Source organism: Desmodus rotundus, chromosome 13 (assembly GCF_022682495.2).
Source record: "Desmodus rotundus isolate HL8 chromosome 13, HLdesRot8A.1, whole genome shotgun sequence".
Taxonomy (NCBI): domain Eukaryota; kingdom Metazoa; phylum Chordata; class Mammalia; order Chiroptera; family Phyllostomidae; genus Desmodus; species Desmodus rotundus.
Window position 1 is genome coordinate 41,053,257 of NC_071399.1, and position 21,917 is coordinate 41,075,173.

The 21,917-nt window shown below is 40.0% G+C and overlaps 1 protein-coding gene across 2 annotated transcripts in view; it reads right to left on the reverse strand.

Annotated features, from left to right (window-relative positions):
• The window catches only part of PCCA (propionyl-CoA carboxylase subunit alpha), a 473,714-nt gene extending 452,589 nt beyond the window's left edge, over nucleotides 1–21,125 (reverse strand). For both annotated transcript variants that reach the window (XM_024578839.4, XM_024578842.3), the window contains exons 1-4: nucleotides 20,968–21,125; nucleotides 11,060–11,137; nucleotides 541–588; nucleotides 357–425 (exon numbers count right to left, since the gene is read on the reverse strand). In XM_024578839.4, the coding sequence (XP_024434607.2) occupies nucleotides 357–425; nucleotides 541–588; nucleotides 11,060–11,137; nucleotides 20,968–21,072 (300 nt within the window). In that variant the 5' untranslated portion in view covers nucleotides 21,073–21,125. The remainder of the gene's footprint in view (nucleotides 1–356; nucleotides 426–540; nucleotides 589–11,059; nucleotides 11,138–20,967) is intronic.
• Between the last annotated feature and the right edge of the window lie 792 nt (nucleotides 21,126–21,917).

Genomic DNA, 21,917 nt, shown 5'->3' on the forward strand with positions numbered 1-21,917 from the left:
TCGGTTGCTCTCGCCCACCCCCAACTGGGGACCTGGCCCACAACCCAGGCATGTGCCCTGACTGGGAATCAAATCTGCGACCTTTGAGTTGCAGGCCACAGGCCGGCACTCAATCCACTGATCCACACCAGTCGGGGCTCTTCTCAGTTTTTTAAGCATTGAAAAAAATAGTTAAGAAGTACATTGAAGACATGATGCTCCCCTTTTACTTAAAAAGAGAATGAATAATTAAGTAGATTTTTTTAATTGTGTGTATACACTTTTTAGGCCAACAGAGAAAAAAAACTACATCTCTCTTTTTTTTTTTATTTGACCAAAATAAGGTCCTGATTCAAATGAAGCATAAATATACTCACAGAACTAGCATCAACATCACTGTGGATGGCAACTGTCTTAATGCCCATCTTCTTACAAGTTTTAATAACCTATTTTAAAATATAATTAATGTCATCTATTAATAATGATTCATATTTAAAGGGATTATAGTAATAATAAAATTCATCAAGTAAAATGGAAAAATAAGATTAAAATTCTACTCACCCTACATGCAATTTCTCCTCTATTAGCAACAAGAATTTTATCAAAAGTCTGAAGAGAGAAAACACATTAAAAAAAAAGTTATTCTCACTTTGGGACCAGAAAACACCAAGTTCTTCTGCAGTGAACATTGGACATGACCCTAATAAACATTACTTCCTAGGTTAGTACTAAATACTATACCATACATATGTTCGTTTATAACCAAGTTGCTACTAAACTGGTAGGATCTGGCCCTATAATTATTCCGTTAAAGCATCAATTGATTAGGTTCAATAATTCAGAAGTGAACTAAGAGGATATTTATAAATTCTCTTGCCAAAAGATAACCTTCAAATGATATTTCAGGATAGTAAAAACCTTTACACAAAATTATTTGACAATTTACTCAACTTATTTTCTAAATTCAGGGAAATTCTAAGTGTCATGACTTATTTATCAAAGGAAAGATGGGTATCATTCATATGCCACCTCTACTGGGTTGGGGCAGAGCATTAAACAATATTTTTAATAACTCTGAACAAGTACAAATTAAGCTTATATCCAAAGATTCCCAGACCAAGCGGGTTGTGCTATTTGAATACAATGTTATGTTTGAATAGCCATCAAATTTTGAAGCAGCTGAAGCCACATAATAGAAAGGATAATTCCAGGAGAACCAAGATGGCGGCGTAGGTAGACACACTGCGCCTCCTCGCACAACCAGAACTGACAGAAAATCGAACAGCAAGGGGGACCAACACCAAGAAAATAGAAAATAATCATTCATCCAGACTGGTAGGAGGGGCGGAGACGGGCACCGGGGTGGAGAGGACTCGTGTGGCTGTGGCGGGACTGAGACTGGCTGAGTGTGGGACAAATGGTGCAGGCAGTCTGAGCACTAGCAGACCCTGCGGCCCCACATTTGCACAGATAAACCCAGAGGGCCGGACTCAGAGTGGCGGAGAGCGGGGCAGGCAGAGCAGCGGGTAGCACCCCACGGCACCACATTCGCCCACAGATAAACCGGACGAACGGCGGGCAGAGAAGCAGACCGCGTAACCCAGGGCTCCAGCTCAGGGAAATAAAGCCTCAAACCTCTGATTGAAAACGCCCGTGGGAGTTGGGGCGGCAGCAGGAGAGACTCCCAGCCTCACAGGAGAGGTTGTTGGAGAGACCCACAGGGGCCTAGAGTGTGCACAGGCCCACTCACTCAGGAACCAGCACCAGAGTGGCCCAGTTTGATTGTGGGTAGCGGAGTGAAAGATTGAAAGCCGGAGGACAGTGAGGCCGGCGCCATTGCTCCCACTCGGCCCCTCCCCCACGTACAGCGTCACAGCGCTGTGACCAGCATTACCCCGCCCCGGTGAACACCTAAGGCTCCGCCCCTTAAAGTAACAGACGCGCCAAGACAAACAACAACAAAAAAATGGCCCAAATGACAGAACACCTCAAAGCTCCAGAAAAAATACAACTAAGCGACGAAGAGATAGCCAACCTATCGGATGCACAGTTCAAAGCACTGGTTATCAATATGCTCACAGACTTGGTTGAATCTATTCGAAAAACAGATGAAAAAATGAAGCCTATGCTAAGAGAAACAAAGGAAAATGTACAGGGAACCAATAGTGATGAGAAGGAAACTGGGACTCAACTCAATGGTGTGGACCAGAAGGAAGAAACGAACATCCAACCAGAAAAGAATGAAGAAACAAGAACTTGGAAAAATGAGGAGAGGCTTAAGAACCTCCCGGACGCCTTGAAACGTTCCAACATCCGAATTATAGGGGTGCCAAAAGGAGAAGAGGAAGAACAAAAAATTGAAAACTTATTTGAACAAATAATGAAGGAGAACTTCCCTAATCTGGCAAAGGAAATAGACTTCTGGGAAGTCCAGTAAGCTCAGAGAGTCCCAAAGAAGCTGGACCCAAGGAGGAACACGCCAAGGCACATCATAATTACATTACCCAAGATTAAACGCAAGGACCTACATCCAAGATTACTGTATCCAGCAAAGCTATCATTTAGAATGGAAGGGAAGATAAAGTGCTTCTCAGATAAGGTCAAGTTAAAGAAGTTCATCATCACCAAGCCCTTATTATATGAAATGTTAAAGGGAGTTACCTAAGAAAAAGAAGATCAAAAATAGGAACAGTAAAAATGACAGCAAACTCACAGTTATTAATGGCCACACATAAAACAAAAACGAGAGCAAACTAGGCAAACAACTAGAACATGAGGGTTGTCATTAAGGGAGTGGGAGGGGGAGGGGGGGAAAGGTACAGAGAATAAGTAGCATAGATGATAGGTGGAAAATAGACAGGGGGAGGGTAAAAATAGTGTAGGAAATGTAGAAGCCAAAGAACTTATAAGTATGACCTATGGACATGAACTATAGGGGGGGAATGTGGGAGGGAGGGGGGTGGGCAGGATGGAGTGGAGTGGGGGGGGAAATGGGACAACTGTAATAGCATAATCAATAAATATATTAAAAAAAAAAAAATAAAGTGCAAAGATAAACCCTTAAAAAAAAAAAAAAAAAAAAAAAGAAAGGATAATTCCATTCTGTATGTAGTTCCATTTCTAAATTCTAAGCCCAGTTTTGCCACTAATGACCTATTTGACTTTAAGAAGTCAATTTCTGCAGGTCTTTATTTCCACATATATAAACAGATAGCATTCTAATAAGATACTATTTAATAAGGTTCTCTTCCTATTCTAAAATTGTACAGGCTAATCATTTTTTTTTTAATTTTGATTGTTATTCAGTTACAGTTGTATGCCTTTTCTCCCCATCCCTCCACCCCACCCCAGGTGAACCCCAATGTTCATAGCAGCACAATTTACAATATCCAATTACTGGAAGCAACCGAAGTGCCCATCAGCAAACGAGTGGATCCAAAAACTATGGTATATTTACACAATGGAATTCTACGCAGCAGAGAGAAAGAAGGAGCTTATACCCTTTGCAACAGCATGGATGAAACTGGAGAGCATTATGCTAAGTGAAATAAGCCAGGAGGTGAGGGACAAATACCATATGATCTCACCTTTAACTGGAACATAATCAATAGAAGAAAAAAGCAAACAAAATATAACCAGAGACATTGAAGTTAAGAACAATCTAACAATAGCCAGGGCAGGGGTGGGGGGTGGGGGCGGGGACAGTGGGAAGAGGGGATTATAGGAACTACTATAAAGGACACATGGACAAAACCAAGGGGGAGGGTGGAGGTGAGGCAGGCTAATCATTTTAAAGAACCACACACACAATTACAAGTAATTTGGATGGAATACATTTTATTACACAATCATATCAGTTAGTGAATTATTATAAGTTAAATGGAACAATACAGAAGTTTTAGTTATATTTCTAAAAGAAAAGATGAAGTTATATATAATCTTACAAGTATTCTTATGTGACTTAAAGCAGTATTTTAACCCAACAGGGAGTGAAAATTTCAGAATTGGAAAAGGCTTTCAAAGACTTGGTTTAATCTTTATGTCACATGTGGCTTATTCCACCAAACTGAGACAAGCTTCTGCCTTAAAAGTGGGTAAACTCCTAATTGATAGAAAGAATCCTAAGTCATTAGGGCCTTGAGCAGACTGGCCTTTAAAGTATCCTAATCTCACCACAGGCTTGAGACTTTAAAACCATCTACCTTTCTATACCCAAATGGTCATGGGTTAAACCCCTGTAAACAGTACAAGAATGTTAAGAAAAAAATGTTTATACTTCCTTGAACTGCATTTTAAAATGTGAATTTTTATTAAGTAGTAAACATACCACATCTGAATTTATCTAAAGGCAGCACCAACAGTGGGAAGTTACACATTAAGCAACTGTTACAGTAAATATAACAAATTATTATAACATTATAGGGATTAAGTAAGAATTCCATCTTAATGTCTATCTAGAGACGGAGTAATCGCTAAGAGCCAGCCTGGAGCCAAACTGCCCAGGTTGGAATCTCATCATTACCTCTATTCTTCCTCTGTGTATTCTTCTGTGGACAAGTCATCATTCCTGACCCCTATTTCCAGGCATGTAAAATAATAGCATCTGCTACATGAGGCTGTAAGAATATGAATTAACACCCTCAAAGTGTTTAGAATAGTGCCTAGTGCAATATATACTAAATAAATGTTAGCTATAGCTGTTATTTATCCCTTTGGGCCACACACCAGACTCTTAGGAGTGGGACCATATCTAACAGGGAAAAACCTGTATTAAAACTAAAATCTGCACCTGATACAACTTTTTTCAGGGCCTGTGATGGTTACTTTCATGTTCAACTTGACTGGGCCACAGGGTGCCCAGATTAAACATTAATTCAGGGTATGTCTCTGAGGGTGTTTCCAAATGAGACTAACATGTGAATCAGAGGACTCAGTAAAGTTGACTGCCCTCCCCAACGTGTGTGGACATTACCCCATCTTGCTGAGGACCTGATAAAATAAAAAGTGGAGGAAGGGAAAATTCATTCTGCCTGCTTGATTGAGCTGAAACATGGGTCTTCTCCTAAGGACTGGGACCTACACCAGCAGCTCCCCTGGTTCTCAGGCCTTTGAATGTGGTCTAGAATTATACTGCCAGCTTTCCTGGGTCTCCAGCTTGCAGATTATGGGACTTCTCAGTCTTCCTGCTGATTCTGTTTCTCTGAGGAGCCCTTACTAATCCAGGACTACTAATGTATACCAATTAGTGCACAAAGGCAAAGATAATCATATCGATTAATCTTTCATACATAAGATTTTCTTTTAAATAAATAACAGATGTATATGGCTCAGAAGTTAAAAGGAAAAAAGGGGATATACTGTAAAGACACCCAGACAGTAACATGGAAAGCCTGGGGTAGCACTAAAAAACCACAAGTAATTTTTTATATTGCTCAAGCACCAAGTATATACAGGGAATTTGTAGCAAATAAAACTAGGGTGAAAAGGCCAGAACATGAAGGAATTTACATGCCACTTAACGAATTGGGACTTTATTCTATAAGTGGAGAGCCACATATAAGGCACTCTGAAGATACTCAAAGTATTGGGCGGGGGGGGGGGGGGGGAGGCATTTAAATCAGGAACCTGAATCCATGAAGACAGAAGGGCTTTTGTGCACCATGAGACATAGAGAAGATCTTTTGCAGCAGCTGTTCTATAACAGTGCTAATGATGTCATTCAGATAAGAAATACATTGGAAGTTTCCTGATGATTTTTTTAAAGTTATTTTCTTTTAATCCATTCTCTCTTTATTCCTCCTTCTTTCTTTCCCTTCTCTCTGTTTAGATCATCATAGCTGGGGTCTGAAACCACCAAGGCCACTTCACTCAATTCAGACACCAAGAAAAGGGCTAAGCTAGCCCATTCCACTGGACACTTGTTGGCAGAACAAGATTGATGGTGGAACTGCAGACGCTGAGTTGCTCACCAAATGCTTCTGAGAAGGGGTACAGCACAGCAAGTAAATCCACCTGCTCAGGAGGACAGGCTTGGGTTTGCACTAAGCTTACACCTACTATCTGTGGATTTTAAGCCTCAGTTTCTGAATATAGAAAGTTAAGTTGTTAAGAGTAACATTAAGCAGCTGATATTTAGGACACATGCTTTCTAATATACCAGGTACTGTGACAAATCCCTTTTGTGCACTATCTCATTTAATACTTACATTAGTCCCAGGAGGTCAGTTCTGATAAAATCGCCATTTTACAAATGAAAAAAACTGAGGCTTGATAAGGCCAAATCACTTGCCTAAGTAACTTACAAAAGTTAACTAACGGTAAAGCCACAGTTCACTCCCACATATTCATGTCAAAACATACCATGATGTGACATAATCAGAGTACAATGGTGTAAGCTTTAAACATTGTATTATTAATGCCAAAGATCATATTTGGGTTTTTTTTTTCATTTAACCTTTCCTTTATTAATAAAAAGGGCAGTGGGGAGAAGGGTTTTCAGGAACTACTATAAAGGACACATGGACAAAACCAAGGGGGAGGGTGGAAGCAAGGGAGGGAGGTGGTTTGGCTGGGGTTGGGGAGGAGTGGTGGGGAGAAAATGCAAACAACTGTAACTGAACAACAATAAAGTAATTAAAACAGTATAAGTGTTTTGCTATATTATATTGTCAATAAAAAGTATTTGAGATATTTTACAATTACTAAAAGATTTGTTAACTAGCCTGGTCTGATATAGCATTGTTCTAATGAATAGAACAGAATTTCCCTAATATTCTTATTTATAACAAACTATAATAAATGCGTTCAGAAGGCCATCTCTTGGAGCTTTTCACTAAGACCAACTAGAACAACTCTGCCAGCCTTATTCACTTCTGAGTCCTCTCCTCTACTTATCCCACATTGTTCTTTTTTTAAATTTAAATATTATACTGTTTATGCTATTAAAGTTGTCCGTAAAGATTTTTCTCCCTTTGCCCCCTCCATCCAACCCGCCCCCCACTCCCACAGTCAATCCTCACACTGTCATCCACAGCCATGGGTCCTTCATACATGTTCTCTGACTAATCCCTTCTCCTTCTTTCAGCCAGTCACCACCTATGGCAGGCACACCACAGTGCAATACTGGCTCCACTAACTTAAGGCCTACAACTTCCTAGTCTTTTTCTGAGTAAATTGCTGGTAAGTCAAATCTTCCCTATTCTCATGAACAAACATTAGACAAGTTGACTTGTTAAAACTCAAGCCAAAAAATAATATTTTTAGTCATGATTAAATTTCACCTGGCTTTCACCAGGTCTACCTACCTGAACTTAAAACAGTAACAATAAACAAACCAGTATAGTATTTAATGAATGGCTACAAGAAAGCAAGAGTCCCTGGTAGTAGAAAGGTCCGATTAAATGCAGCCCTCAAGTGAAGGGCAAGTCTATCAACTTGGTCTGAATGTACTACAAACAGACGGTTTGTAGTACAGAAATATCATAGATTTTATCATGGCTGAGAATGCTATACAGTTTCTCCATGTTGACCTTAGGCAAAGGCACAGCAAAGGAGAAGGCAAAGATAGCAGGCAGCAGATTTGATTTCAAACATGTAAGAAAAAATTTGTACCTGCTTAGCAGATTCTAAGGTGGGAGAGGGAGGCAAGGACTCTTTAAATGTCCTAAACCAAGATAGTTGTATGTATGTATGTATTTATGTATGTATGTATGTATTTTTAGTAATTATCAATGGCCACCAATGTGGGAGGTGAGTTAGCTAATCCTGTAACCCGCACTATGAGGTTGTAACAAAAACAAGTCTCAAACCAAACTCTGCCACACATGGACATTTACTAACAAACACATAAACAGTCTTAAAACATGCTAGATAAGCTCAGGGAAGTCTCAAGTTCCCGCAGTTTGTAACACTCCAACAACCTGCGTGAAAGCTTCATGTGAGGCAAATGCATCAATATTCGGATTTGGTTAGCCATATTGTCAGACTCAGAGCCATCAAGAATCCCCAACCCAGTGGCTGAACACAGGACTCTTTCATCAAGCATAGGTTCTATCCTTAAAGGTAACGAATAAAAGGCCAACCAGATTATTACTCTTCTCATTCAGGGGCTGAGAATTTCTGTAACAGCCTAAACACATCTTGAACACCACTAATTTCATCAATGAGGGCCCATTTTTAACACCTATTATCTAATAAGGAAGGCTATCAGTGTTTATATGAAGAAAGATGGCTGTACCACTTTCATTTTCCTCCCTTCTGGAATACAGCCTCTTGAATAAATGCTAGCTAAGAACTCACACAGTGTCCCTAATTAGGACAGCTGATTACCTCCAGACAGGAACTCAACATGTGTGCAGAAATATACATATGCACATGCTCCCCAAGGCATACTGTCTATGCTGAACTTTTTATATTAACCTATAGATTTTATAACAAAAAGTTATCATAACTAACTGGACCTATGCTGTCCAATAAAGTACCATATTTTGCCATGTATAATGGGACTATTTTGCCCACATTTTTGAGGGAAAAATAAGGATGACCATTATACATGGGTAGTCCTAATTCCGTAGCTATATAAATGTTTTTAATTTTTATTTATACTTATGCATTTAAACTGTAACTATAGAAAGTAATAACAATATCCATACGCAAAATATAACTCTGGAATATGATAACCAGTTTTGTTTCTAAATATAAATAAATAATTGAATTAAAAAATTAAAATGAAAGATTTTTTCCCCTAAAAGTTTGGACCCAAAACATGGGTGCTCATATACATGGCAAAATACAGTATTAAGTAAAGGAAAAAAATCAATAGTTTAAAATCCCTCAACGGCTCAGTCTAATAAAAAGGGTTACATTAGTTATTCTGCTGAAAATAAGGTAAACACATTATAAATTTATTCAATTTGTGGGATAGATACAAATATAAATTAAACACTCAGGCTGTGGACTACAATATAAAAGGAACAAAGATTAAACACACATGAAACCTATGATGTTGGAGCAAGAAACCATAACACAGCATTAATAAAATTTAATCCGTCCAATGAACACAGTGTGAAGAAAACAAAATAAAACCATTATAACTTAGTTGTTAAAAAAATATTTTTTGGACATCCCCCCAAGATGGATGTGGGGGTAGATACACTTTGTCTGCTTGCACCACAACAACAAAAAAAGACAACAATAAATTTAAAAACAAAAAATAACCACAACTGCCAAAAAATTGAACTGTATGGAAGTCTGACAACCAAGGAGTTAAAGAAGAAACATTCATCCAGACCTGCAGGAGGGGTGGAAACAGACAGCCAGGGCAGAGAGGACTCCAGGTAAGGTGATGGCTGGTGGAGAGGGCAGTCCCACATTTGCTTACAGATAACCCAGGAGGAACAACGGGGGAGTGAGACAGACTGAGCAACCCAGGGTTCCAGTGTGGTGGTGTGTGTGGGGGGGGGTGGGGGTAATAAAGCCTCAAAAACTCTGATTGAAAAAGCCTGTGGGGGTTGAGGCAGAGGGAGAAACTCCCAGGCTCACAGGAGTTTATTGGAGAGACCCACACGGTCCTAGATCACACACAAACCCACCCACCCTGCAATCAGCACCAAAAGGGCCCAATTTGATTATGGGTAGCAGAAGAGCCTGAAAGCCATCAGAGCTTGTAAACGTCATTGTCCCCTCTCAGACCCCTCCTCCACATACAGCACCACAACCCAGCAACATGGGTTGTCCCGCCCTGCAGAATACCTAAGGCTCTGCCCCTTACTACATAACAGACCTGCTGAGACCAAAAAAAAAAAAAAAGGTCCAAATGAAAGAACAGATCAAAGCTCCAGAAAAAATACAACTAAGCAATGAAGAGATAGCCAACCTATCAGGTGCACAGTTCAAAATACTGGTAATCAGAAGGCTCACAGAATTGGTTGAATATGGTTGCAAATTAGAGGAAAAAATGAAGGCTATGAAAAGTGATATAAAGAAAAATGTACAGGGCGCCAACAGTGATGGGAAGGAAACCAGCACTGAAATCAATGGTTTGGAGCAGAAGGAAGAAAGAAACATTCAACCAGAACAGAATGAAGAAACAAGAATTCAGAAAAATGAGGAGAGGCTTAGGAACCTCCAGGACATCTTTAAACGTTCCAACGTTCAAATCATAGGAGTGCCAGAAGGAGAAGAGGAAGAGTGAGAAATTGAAAACTTATTTGAAAAAATAATGAGGGAGAACTTCCCAAATCTGGTGAGGGAGACAGACTTTCAGGAAGTCCAAGAAGCCCAGAGAGTCCCAAAGAAGTTGGACCCAAGGTACACACCAAGGCACCTCATAATTACATTAGCCAAGATGAAAGATAAGGAGAGAATCTTAAAAGCAGCAAGAGAAAAGGAGATAGTTACCTACAAAGGAGTTCCCATAAGACTGTCAACTGATTTCTCAAAAGAAACCTTACAGGCAAGAAGGGGCTGGAAAGAAGTATTCCAAGTCATGAAAGGCAAGGACCTACATCCAAGATTCCTCTATCCAGCAAAGCTATCATTTAGAATGGAAGGGCAGATAAAGTGCTTCCCAGATAAGGTCAAGTTGAAGGAGTTCATCATCACCAAACCCTTATTATGTGAAATGTTAAAGGGACTTAACTAAGAAAAAGATTAAAAATATGAACAGTAAAATGACAACAAACTCACAAATATCAACAACTGAACCTAAAAAAAAATAAAAACAAAAACAAACTAAGCAAACAACTAGAACAGAAACAGATTCACAGAAATAGGGATCCCATAGAGGGTTATTAGGAGGGAGGGAAAGGAGGGAGTTGGGAAAAAAGGTACAGGGAATAAGAAGCATAAATGGTAGGTACAAAATAGATAGTGGGAAGTTAAGAATAGTATGGGAAATGTAGAAGCCAAAGAACTTATATGTATGACCCATGGACATGAACTAAGGTGGGGGAATGATGGTGGGAGGGGGAGTACATGGTGGAGGGGAATAAAAGGGAGAAAAAAAGGGGACAACTGTAATAGCATAATCAATAAAATATATTAAAAATTTTTTTAAAGAAAATATTTTTTGAATACTTACTTTTTCATTAGAATAATAGTCCGCTGAACAGAGACTACGGGTCACCATTAAGTTGTGTCTTGAATAGTGTGAAGCATGCTATAAAAAGAAAGTGAAATAAATTACAGATATTTGAATGGGCTTCAAAGAATATTTTTTCAGGTTAATTCTTGCAATATGCTTCTGGCTAAAATGTTTTATTAATCTATATAGATCATTCTAAGCAATATGTCATAACTATGGAAGGTAAATCATAACTACAGACAAATCTTCTTGGCACACAAGAGAAACCGAAGGCATCAAAACAATCTCCAGAAAAGTATAAGAGTCAGTGGATCAAATTAAATTTGAAGAAAGGGGCCTGACCAGTGTTATTCAGTTGGTTGGAGCATTGTCATGCAAAGCAAGAGACCACTGGTTTGACTCCCGATTGCAGCTCATGTACGAGAGGCAACTGATCGATGTTTCTTTCTCACATCAAAGTTTCTCCCACTCTCTTTCTCCCTCCCGTCACCTCTCTCTAAAAATAAATAAAATCCTTTTTAAAAAGTGAAAAGGTATACTAATAGTCAAGTTCACTTCTAATTTATTATTTGTAAATGTTTATGGGAAGAAAACAGTTCTTAAGGACTTAAACTTAAGGACAATTACTAATAAAAAATTATAGGCCCGGTTTAAGAAAACAATTTACCCAATAGCCACTGATAAAGCTAGACCCAAAAAGGAAGGAGGGAGGGAGGGAGGGAGGGAGCAAAGATTTAAAACTTTCTAAAATGATAACAAGTCAAATAAGAAGCAAAATGTTTTTATAACATTTTAAAATGAACCCACAGACTCATACAATTATGTTGCCAAGTATCAGTCACCAAATTCCAAAATGTAATCTCTATACAAAAGTGAAAGCAATAAATACAAAAGATACACTTTACAAAATAAAGACTACACTACAAAGTAAAAGACTAGTGAAGAAAATGAACTGAAAATGGGAAGAAAATTGTCTCTATTATTGTGTCCCTTTTATTTTTGTATTGTAGTTTTATTACCATTTAGTCCCCTTATAACCTCCTCCACCACCACCACATTGTGTCCCTTTTAAAGACCAAAACTAACTCTCATATTCCTCCAAGCACCCTCATAAATTCAAGAGTGTTAGCCTCAATTTAGAAAATGAGAAAACTGAGTCTGGAGAATTTTAATTTTTCAAAAGTCATTGGGCTAGGCTGTAATGGTTATAAGATATAAGCATAGGCCTGTTAAAAGCATTGTGAAATTTTTTATTTTGAGATAATAAAAATTGTGGCACCTCCCACCATAACACTAATGTCTATATAAAGGCATGATTGGGGTGAAAAAACAACAATTAACCAAGAGGGTCTCACCACTCCCTCTGTGTTCAAATAAAAATTTAGTCTTCCATTGCCTTCAGCAGAAGAGTTATAATTCAGCAACTTTTCTCTTACATCAAATTTAATAGGCTGAAGGATATTCTTTCCCTAAAAATCATGTCTTGTGTTTATAGCCTCAGCCAATGCAGAAAATAAACTTGAGGAATGAGAAGCAAAAGCTACCTGGGAATTTCTCACATTTATTCTGCTGCAAGGTAGCACTAGGATATTTACACAAGAAAGTAAATAGCATATCAGCTTCCTAACAATTTTATAAAATGAAATACAAAGTAGTTTACACTTTTACAAATTCTCACTAATACTGTACGGTACATAATGATCTGTTGCAGGAACATGTCAAAAGGCAAAAATCAGCCGTGGCTGATGTGGCTCCATGGATTGAGTGCCGGACTGCAAACCAAGGGGTTGACAGACTGATTCCCAGTCAGGGCACATGCTTGGGATGCAGACCAGGTCTCCAGTTGGAGGCATTTGAGAGGCAACCGATAGATGAATCTCTCACAGGTCAATGTTTCTCTTCCTTCCTTTCTCCCTCCCTTTCTCTCTTTCTAAAGATAAATAAATAAAATCTTTTTTAAAAAATCATACATGTGTATTTAATCTTTAGCAAATAAAGGGTATAACTGATTCCTGGTGGCAAAAATGAAATGTGAGTCTACCAGAGACAAAACACAATCTGGGATAAACATTTGAGGTATTTTAAATAGCTTTGGGGAGTGAGAATCAACAGTGATGTTTTACCTCTGGGGAAGAGAACACTTAGAGAAGCACGGGAGAAAAAGTCAAGAAACCTCAGTTCTAATCCTAGCTGAGCTTGATACAATTTCTGTGATTTGAGCAAACTACTTTAACCCCTTTGCTCTCTGCTAAAAAATTCAAGATGAGATTACTTTTCTCTAAGGTCCATTACTAACCTAAACCACTGACTCAAAAAATAAAAACTTAGTACAGAGGTATTTAACATGAGCAAGCATTTGACAACTGAAGGATGCCGTTATTCCAAACTCAACATTTGGGCCAAGAAGATGGTGACACAGATCTCACCTACTGCTCAGTTACTCTGAGGATAACAAACCAAAAAACACCCAAAGCTACCTGGTGAAAATAACACTAATTACAGTTAACCCTTGAACAATGTGGAGGTTAAGGACACCCATCCTGCACAGTCAAATATCCATGGTTGACTTTTGACTCTAGAGTCTGTGCTTGACATCCACAGAGCCAACCTACCTCAGACTTTTTCTGTCTGTGTTTGGGAATGCAAAAACACTCCCATCTGCAGCTGGTTGGCTATTTGGATTCAAAACCCCCATACAAAGAGCCAACTGTGTATCTTGAAAATAATCTAAGTGGACCCACACAGTTCAAACCCACGTTTCTCAGGGGACAACTGTACATAGAGTCTAATAAATATGTGTCATGCATTAAGTTTCTAGGATAAAAACCTCAGGACTCTATCTCATTAGATGAACTCATGAAGAATGGGCTAAGCTAAATTTGGCCTAACAGGAGAGAGTTTCTATTGCAGAAAGATTCAGAACTATCTAAGCGGGCAAGCTCTAAGAAATGTTTGGGTCAGCTGACTCTATGTATTTACTTTCAGAAAACTACAAATAACATATAACATCTGTACCACAAACTTCTTAAAACTAAATCAACTCTATAGTAAGTTACAACTGGCCAAAGTGTACATGATTTAACATTATACCTAATCGCTCAAAACTGGTTTTCTTGGAATCTTATTAGTATTTTAAAATACTTGGTTCTGAAGATCTAACAAACTATCATATTTTACCACCATTATCAAAAAAGAAAACATATAGTTTGTACACATGTGAATTTGTGATGTGGCCCCAAATTTTATAAAACATGGACACCCCTGGTTAGCCAAGTAACTAGAAGTACAAATGGTACAAGCAGACAAACTATAACAGCAGGACAACCACTATGGAGAAACAAGGGTTTGGGGCTTTCGCACAGTGAGCCTGAACTGGTTTGCAGTTGGCCCATAACAGTTCCTTGTTCCTGTTTACTCCTATCGCACTTTCATGGAAATTCAAAGTTATAAAGAACACAGTTCAAAAATCAGACAATTTTGTAGAGCTATAACAATTTTTTTTAATGCATGGAACAGTTAGCAGAAATCTGCTAATTTGGACTTATACACAGAATTTTAATGTTTATTGTTTTTGTTAAACATTTAAGAAACTGGCTATAAGCCCAGTCCAAAATTCTTTTAAAATACTTCCGAATGACAGTAGTTTGAGGAAAAACTTTAATGAACTCCATTTATTTACAAAGACTATATAGCCTGTCACAACCAAAAAGAGAAAGAAGGGTCAGCATGTACAGAATGACTTCCCCATAGCATGTTGCAGTGGTTTCTCCTGCAAGAATAAAGATTTCCTATGTTTTCCACACTTAGAAAAGAAATGCCTGCTAACACATGGGAAGTAGCGTGACCTTCAGAGTCATAAGACCTGGATCAACTCTTTGCTCCACTGCTTTATAGCTATGCAACATTGAGTAAATCATTTCTCTAGACTCCATCTGCTTTCCTACACCTCCCCTGCTTCCCTACAGAGTTGTTAAAAAGATCGAATGATCCTTTGTAAACTGTAAAGCACCAAGGAAATGTAAGGTATTGCACAAACTAAATCCAATTGTGCAGCAAAATGTCCTTCTTTCTTAAAATTATATCAGACCATTTGGAAGTTAGCATTAAAGGAGTAATATAGGAATTAAGAGCTCTGGTCTAGACTCAGACAGATTCTGACTTGGGTTCGAATGTTGGCTCTAACATTTGTTTAATATAAAGGAAATTTCCTCATATGTCAACTGGGAATGATAACAGTACTTATCTAGGATATAGGTTACTACAAGGATTAAATGAAAATGTGTAAAATGTCTATCACAGTTCTGCATATATTACAGTAAGTATATAATAACTGTTAACCAAAAAGAGGAGGGTGAATGTACACCTTCTTGCCAAATCTGACCGACGCATGCCTTCCAGCCATTGCAAACAGGGAAATGAATATGCTTTTCTAAACTAAGGAAATGAATATCCTTTTCTACACCTACTTTCACATTCTAGACATGACCTAGACTGCCCAAACTGATAAATTCAATAGCAATTATCTTTTTTTAAATATATTTTATTGATTATGCTATTACAGTTGTCCCCTTTTTTTCTCCCTTTTATTCCCCTCCACCATGTACTCCCCCTCCCACCATCATTCCCCCACCTTAGTTCATGTCCATGGGTCATACATATAAGTTCTTTGGCTTCTACATTTCCCATACTATTCTTAACTTCCCACTATCTATTTTGTACCTACCATTTATGCTTCTTATTCCCTGTACCTTTTTTCCCAACTCCCTCCTTTCCCTCCCTCCTAATAACCCTCTATGGGATCCCTATTTCTGTGAATCTGTTTCTGTTCTAGTTGTTTGCTTAGTTTGTTTTTGTTTTTGTTTTTTTTAGGTTCAGTTGTTGATATTTGTGAGTTTGTTGTCATTTTACTGTTCATATTTTTAATCTTTTTCTTAGTTAAGTCCCTTTAACATTTCACATAATAAGGGTTTGGTGATGATGAACTCCTTCAACTTGACCTTATCTGGGAAGCACTTTATCTGCCCTTCCATTCTAAATGATAGCTTTGCTGGATAGAGGAATCTTGGATGTAGGTCCTTGCCTTTCATGACTTGGAATACTTCTTTCCAGCCCCTTCTTGCCTGTAAGGTTTCTTTTGAGAAATCAGTTGACAGTCTTATGGGAACTCCTTTGTAGGTAACTATCTCCTTTTCTCTTGCTGCTTTTAAGATTCTCTCCTTATCTTTCATCTTGGCTAATGTAATTATGAGGTGCCTTGGTGTGTACCTTGGGTCCAACTTCTTTGGGACTCTCTGGGCTTCTTGGACTTCCTGAAAGTCTGTCTCCCTCACCAGATTTGGGAAGTTCTCCCTCATTATTTTTTCAAATAAGTTTTCAATTTCTCACTCTTCCTCTTCTCCTTCTGGCACTCCTATGATTTGAACGTTGGAACGTTTAAAGATGTCCTGGAGGTTCCTAAGCCTCTCCTCATTTTTCTGAATTCTTGTTTCTTCATTCTGTTCTGGTTGAATGTTTCTTTCTTCCTTCTGCTCCAAACCATTGATTTCAGTGCTGGTTTCCTTCCCATCACCGTTGGCGCCCTGTACATTTTTCTTTATATCACTTTTCATAGCCTTCATTTTTTCCTCTAATTTGCAACCATATTCAACCAATTCTGTGAGCCTTCTGATTACCAGTATTTTGAACTGTGCACCTGATAGGTTGGCTATCTCTTCATTGCTTAGTTGTATTTTTTCTGGAGCTTTGATCTGTTCTTTCATTTGGACCTTTTTTTTTTTTTTTTTTGGTCTCAGCAGGTCTGTTATGTAGTAAGGGGCAGAGACTTAGGTGTTCACCAGAGTAGGGCATCCCACGTTGCTGACGTTGTATGTGGGGGAGGGATCCAGAAGGGAACAATGCTGCTTGTTCAGCTCTCTGCCAGCTTTCAGTCACTTCCCCCATTACCCACAACCAAATTGGGCCCTTCTGGTGCTGATTCCGAGATGGGTGGGTTTCTGTGCATTCTAGAACCCTGTGGGTCTCTCCAGTGAACTCTCCTGTGAGCCTGGGAGTTTCTACTTCTGCCTCAACCCCCCCAGGCTTTTTCAATCAGAGTTTTTGAGGCTTTATTACCCCCACCCCCCCACACACACCACCACACTGGAACCCTGGGTTGCTCAGTCTGTCTCACTCCCCCGTTGTTCCTCCTGGGTTATCTGTAAGCAAATGTGGGACTGCCCTCTCCACCAATCATCACCTTGCTGGAGTCCTCTCCACCCCACTGCCCATCTTCACCCCTCCTACTTGTCTGAACAAATGTTTCTTCTTTAACTCCTTGGTTGTCAGACTTCCATACAGTTCAATTTTCTGGCAGTTGTGGTTACTTTTTGTTTTTAAATGTTGTTGTACTTTTTGTGGTTGTGCAAGGAGGCATAGTGTATCTACCTATGCCTCCATCTTGGCAGAAGTCCTCAGTAGCAATTATCTTAAAGAATAATTTAAACACTAGTTCTGCAAAAAACTACTGTTGCTTTTACCATACCCACTGTGGCATTCAAATAAATATACTAAAACAATTCTGTTAACGGACTAACTCTTTATCAATATGCATTCTGCTTCAAAGAAGAAACTATCACCAAAACTGTGAGTTGAAGGAGCCATAAATTGATCTCACCAAGGTAAAAGTTCAATAAACTCTAGCAATTACCAAAAACCCAATATCCTATACCTACTGAAAAATGTAGACAGAAGAAAAAACTGAGTATTTAAATAGAAAGTTTTGTAAAAACTGATACACAAAACAAATAAGACTAAATTGTGAACTCTACAGCCCTGACTGGGTCCCTCAGTTGGTTGGAGTGTCTTCATGTACACCAAAAAAAAAAAAAGGTTTGCAGGTTCAGTTCCTGGTCAGGGCACGTACCTAGATTGCCAGTTTGATTCCTGGTCAGTGTGCATATGGGACTCAATGAATCGATGTTTCTCATATTGATGTTTCTCTCTCTCTCTCTCTTCTCTCTCCTCCCCTCTCACTCTCTCTTTTCTCTCTCTCTAAAAATCAGTAAACATATCCTTGGGTGAAGATAATAAATAAATAAGAAAGAAAGAAAGATAAACACTGCATACACCCTAGAAGCGATCCAATTCTGCCAACTGGCTAAAAGAATAGTTAGAATTCTCTAGACTAGAGTCTACAGTTAATAGTTGCTTTCTACAATAACCAACCAAATGGCTTGCAGAGGTGGAGGGACAAATGGGAGACATAAAATCTTCAAAAACATATATCTGCTTCAAATACAGACTTAGTGGGGCATATTTCAAGTTCACATATGAGAAGCATGGAGAGAAACTAAGTAGCAGCTCAATTTCCCCTAATGCAATAGTGAACTTCAGAGATTGTTCCCACCCCCAGGAGGAATTCTTTACTGGCAAAAGTAACTCCCCACTCTAGTCAGTATTGTCACACATTCAGCAGCGCTTACTGTGTCAAGCTAAGCACACAGAAATAGACAAGATGCAGTCTCTGGAAACACACTGAAAGGAAGAAACAAGGTAAGAAAAATCAAAGCTTAGATATCCTACAGCAGGGGTGTCAAACTCATTTTCACCGGGGGCCACATCAGCCTCGCACTTGCCTTCAAAGGGCCGAATGGAATTTTAGGACTATATAAATGTAACTACTCCTTAACAGTTCAGCGAGAGCTTGGCGCTGCCACCGAGTAGAAACAAGCGGCTGGGACAGATAAAACAAGGTGGAGGGCCAGATTAGTAAGTACAGAACAAGTGTACAGCAGTAAGTACAGTACCAACTTTCCTCTCTCTTAGCCTCTCCAATCTAAAATATGTCACATGGCTTCCCATTGCTATAAGATCAACACCAAGCCTAATGGCATGGTCTGCGAGGCCCAACATAGTCTGATTCATACCTCTCCAGCACCATCTAGTCTCTGTGCCCTTCAGATTTTTCTGAGTTCTATCTTGTCCTTCCCTCAGGCCACAGGTAATGTTCTTTCACATATAAGACTCATCTCTTCTTTCTTTGCCTAGAAAAGTCATTTTCTCCTTCAAAATTTGTTTCACTGCCAAAGGAGAACACTCCCTTACCTTGGGTAGTACAGTATGATTAAGAGCATAGGTCCTGGAGTTCCAAATCCCAGCTATGCCATTTACTAGTTCTGTAGTTTTGAGCAAGTTGCAAAATACTGTGTGCTTCAATTTCTTCTCTGTATATGGGATTATATGGCTGTTGTGAGGACTGAATAAATTAATTCAAGTAAAACATCATAACAGTATCTAGGACATAGAGCTCAAAATCTTGACTTGGTCCAGTCCCTCTCTTCTATTTTGTCATAGCACCAGGACCTCTCCATAGCACCATAGAGGAAGTGTTCCATAAAGATTTATTGGGGAAAAAATAGCTGAAGCAAAGTGACTTGTCTAATTAATGTCATACAAAACTTTATCTATGTGAGCGCAAAGCCCATACTTTTCCACTACACTATGCTGCCTACTGTGTAAAGGCATAAAAGTCTTGCAACTGCTATTGATGTAGTCAAGAAAGATTAAAAGGTTAAAAACAACAAAAATTACAGCCCAGGCTGGGTGGGTCAGTTGGTTGGAGCATCGTCCCTTGCACCAAAAGTTTGCAGGTTCAGTCTCTGACCAGGGCACATACCTAGGTTGCAGGTTCCATCCTTGGTTAGGGCGCTTATGGGGAAGGGGGTAAATCAATAAATATATCCTCGGATGAAGATTTTAAAAACTTAAACAATAAAAATTACAAAACAATAAATTGTGTGCCAACACAAGAACATTGTGTTCTATGAGAGAGCATTCTGAAGTTGACACTAAGCTAATACAAGTCAGAAAGCAAATACAGGTGCAGGCTTCCAAGTCATGAGCAGCTCCAGCTCTCACTTGCTCACCTGGGTTCCCTCCTCTTTAACAAAGTAGAATGGGCCAGGTAATCTCTAAAATGTCTTCCAATTCCAATGACAATAAATCAAGTTATGTGTCAATTTTTTAAATGTTTATTAAAGGAAGTGTAACAAGCATATTGAACCGGATGGCAGATGGTTTTCAAGGAGACCTTCCTTTTAAAGAATTTGTTCAAGTGACTTAATAAACCCTATTAATAAAGTAAGTTAGGGAGTCTTTGCTCGGAAATTATGAGACTACATGTTGAGAAAAGTGTTAACAGCCACACACAAACACTCCAATATAGAAGTCAAGGCTGTCACTGTGAAACCCTTGGACATACAGAACAGTGGCAAAAATGCGTTTAAAATGTGCTTTAGAAATGTACAAAAATCAGGCTGACCACTACATAGAAAAGAAAATTTAATTCACAGGATACATATGTTGTATACTGTGACATAATATAATTAAAAAAGGCTTTCAACTCAAACTTAAAAGCAGTAACAATCTTGACGTCGTACGATACTTTTTAAAAGTTCAGATAAACTCACAACTCTAAGTCTATGTCAGCAGCAATCCACAGTGTCCCTTCAAAGAAAGAATGAGGCAAAAGAAAATGGAAACTGTAAGGACCATTAAAAATACACCCTGGAAAGCTCAAGACAGGTCAAAACCTTAACACGCAAAGCAAATGCAGGTACATTACTGCCAGAGATCTGTCAGCCAGTCCCTGGGAAAAGGCAGAAAAAAATACCAGCTGGCTCCCTGGGCCCGTCTGCCCTCCACGATCCTCCGAGTACCAGCTGCGGCGACAGACTCTTGCTGTGCCCCGCTCCAACGCGAACTCCGGAGGGAAAGGGAGTTAGCTGCCCCGACCACCGAGGAATACGGGCCACGGGTGTCGACCGGCAGCCCCCCGGGCGCTCTCCGCGGCCCCGGCCACTGCAAGGCAAAGCGGGGCTGGAAGCCCAGTGAAGCCCAGGCCTCTGGGAAGCCCCGTCGCTCCTCACCTTCAGGGTCCACAGCGCTATTCTCCGCATCAACTGCTGCGGCAATCGCTGCCCACACCGTCCCGCAACCATCCGCGATCCCACGCTCACCCAAAGCCCCGCCATTGTCGCTCCAAAGGACCGGTGCTCTGATGACCTCTCACCTCGCCGAAAGGGGCGGGAAGGGGGGCGGAGCGCCTCTGCTTCGGCCAATCGTGGGCCAGGATCTGCGGCCCCGCCTCCCGCCGCGCCAGAGGGGAGGGAGCGGGACCCGGCTAACCGCTGGAGCCTGGGGCAGAACTACCGGCAGGGCCTGCGCTGGGACAGCGAGGAAGGTGGGAGGGCTGACAGCGTGGCAGGCCGGCGGGGACCCAGCGGTCGTCTGCCCGCCCTACTGCACCCCGGGAGTGAGCGAGGCGGGTAGATGCGTGAGTTCAATCCGCCCTGCTTGGGATCCAGCCGGTACCGTACCAGCGTTCACTTAACAACCAACACCAGCAGCCAGGCCACTTACTGTCAGTGAGTCACCTCCGCCCATGACCACCCTGCAGTCCCGAGAGTTCTAAATTACAGACATATGCTCAAATTATGTTCCTGTGTGTTTGAAGGCATACACTGCAAAGCACCAAACTAAGGTTAGGTTTTGGACAATTGCGGCAAGGTAGAGAACACTCTAGGTCTAGAAAAAGGAGATCGGAGATCAAGTCCTACATCTGCCTCGTAGTATCTCCATGTAGGGGGATTAGCTATAACCAGAGTCAGTTTCTGTTGCTTGCAAGCAGGCGCCCTTATTACTTAAACTACTAAGGGCCAGACCTGTGCCAGATGTCTCAAATTCTGTCTCACTTAATCTTTTCAAGAGCCCTAATGGTTCGCACATTATTCTCACTCTGAGAAACTGAACTTAATAGAGAGGCAATGTCACTCAGCTAGGAAATGGTGAAACTAGGGTTTGAACTCTGGTCTGGCTG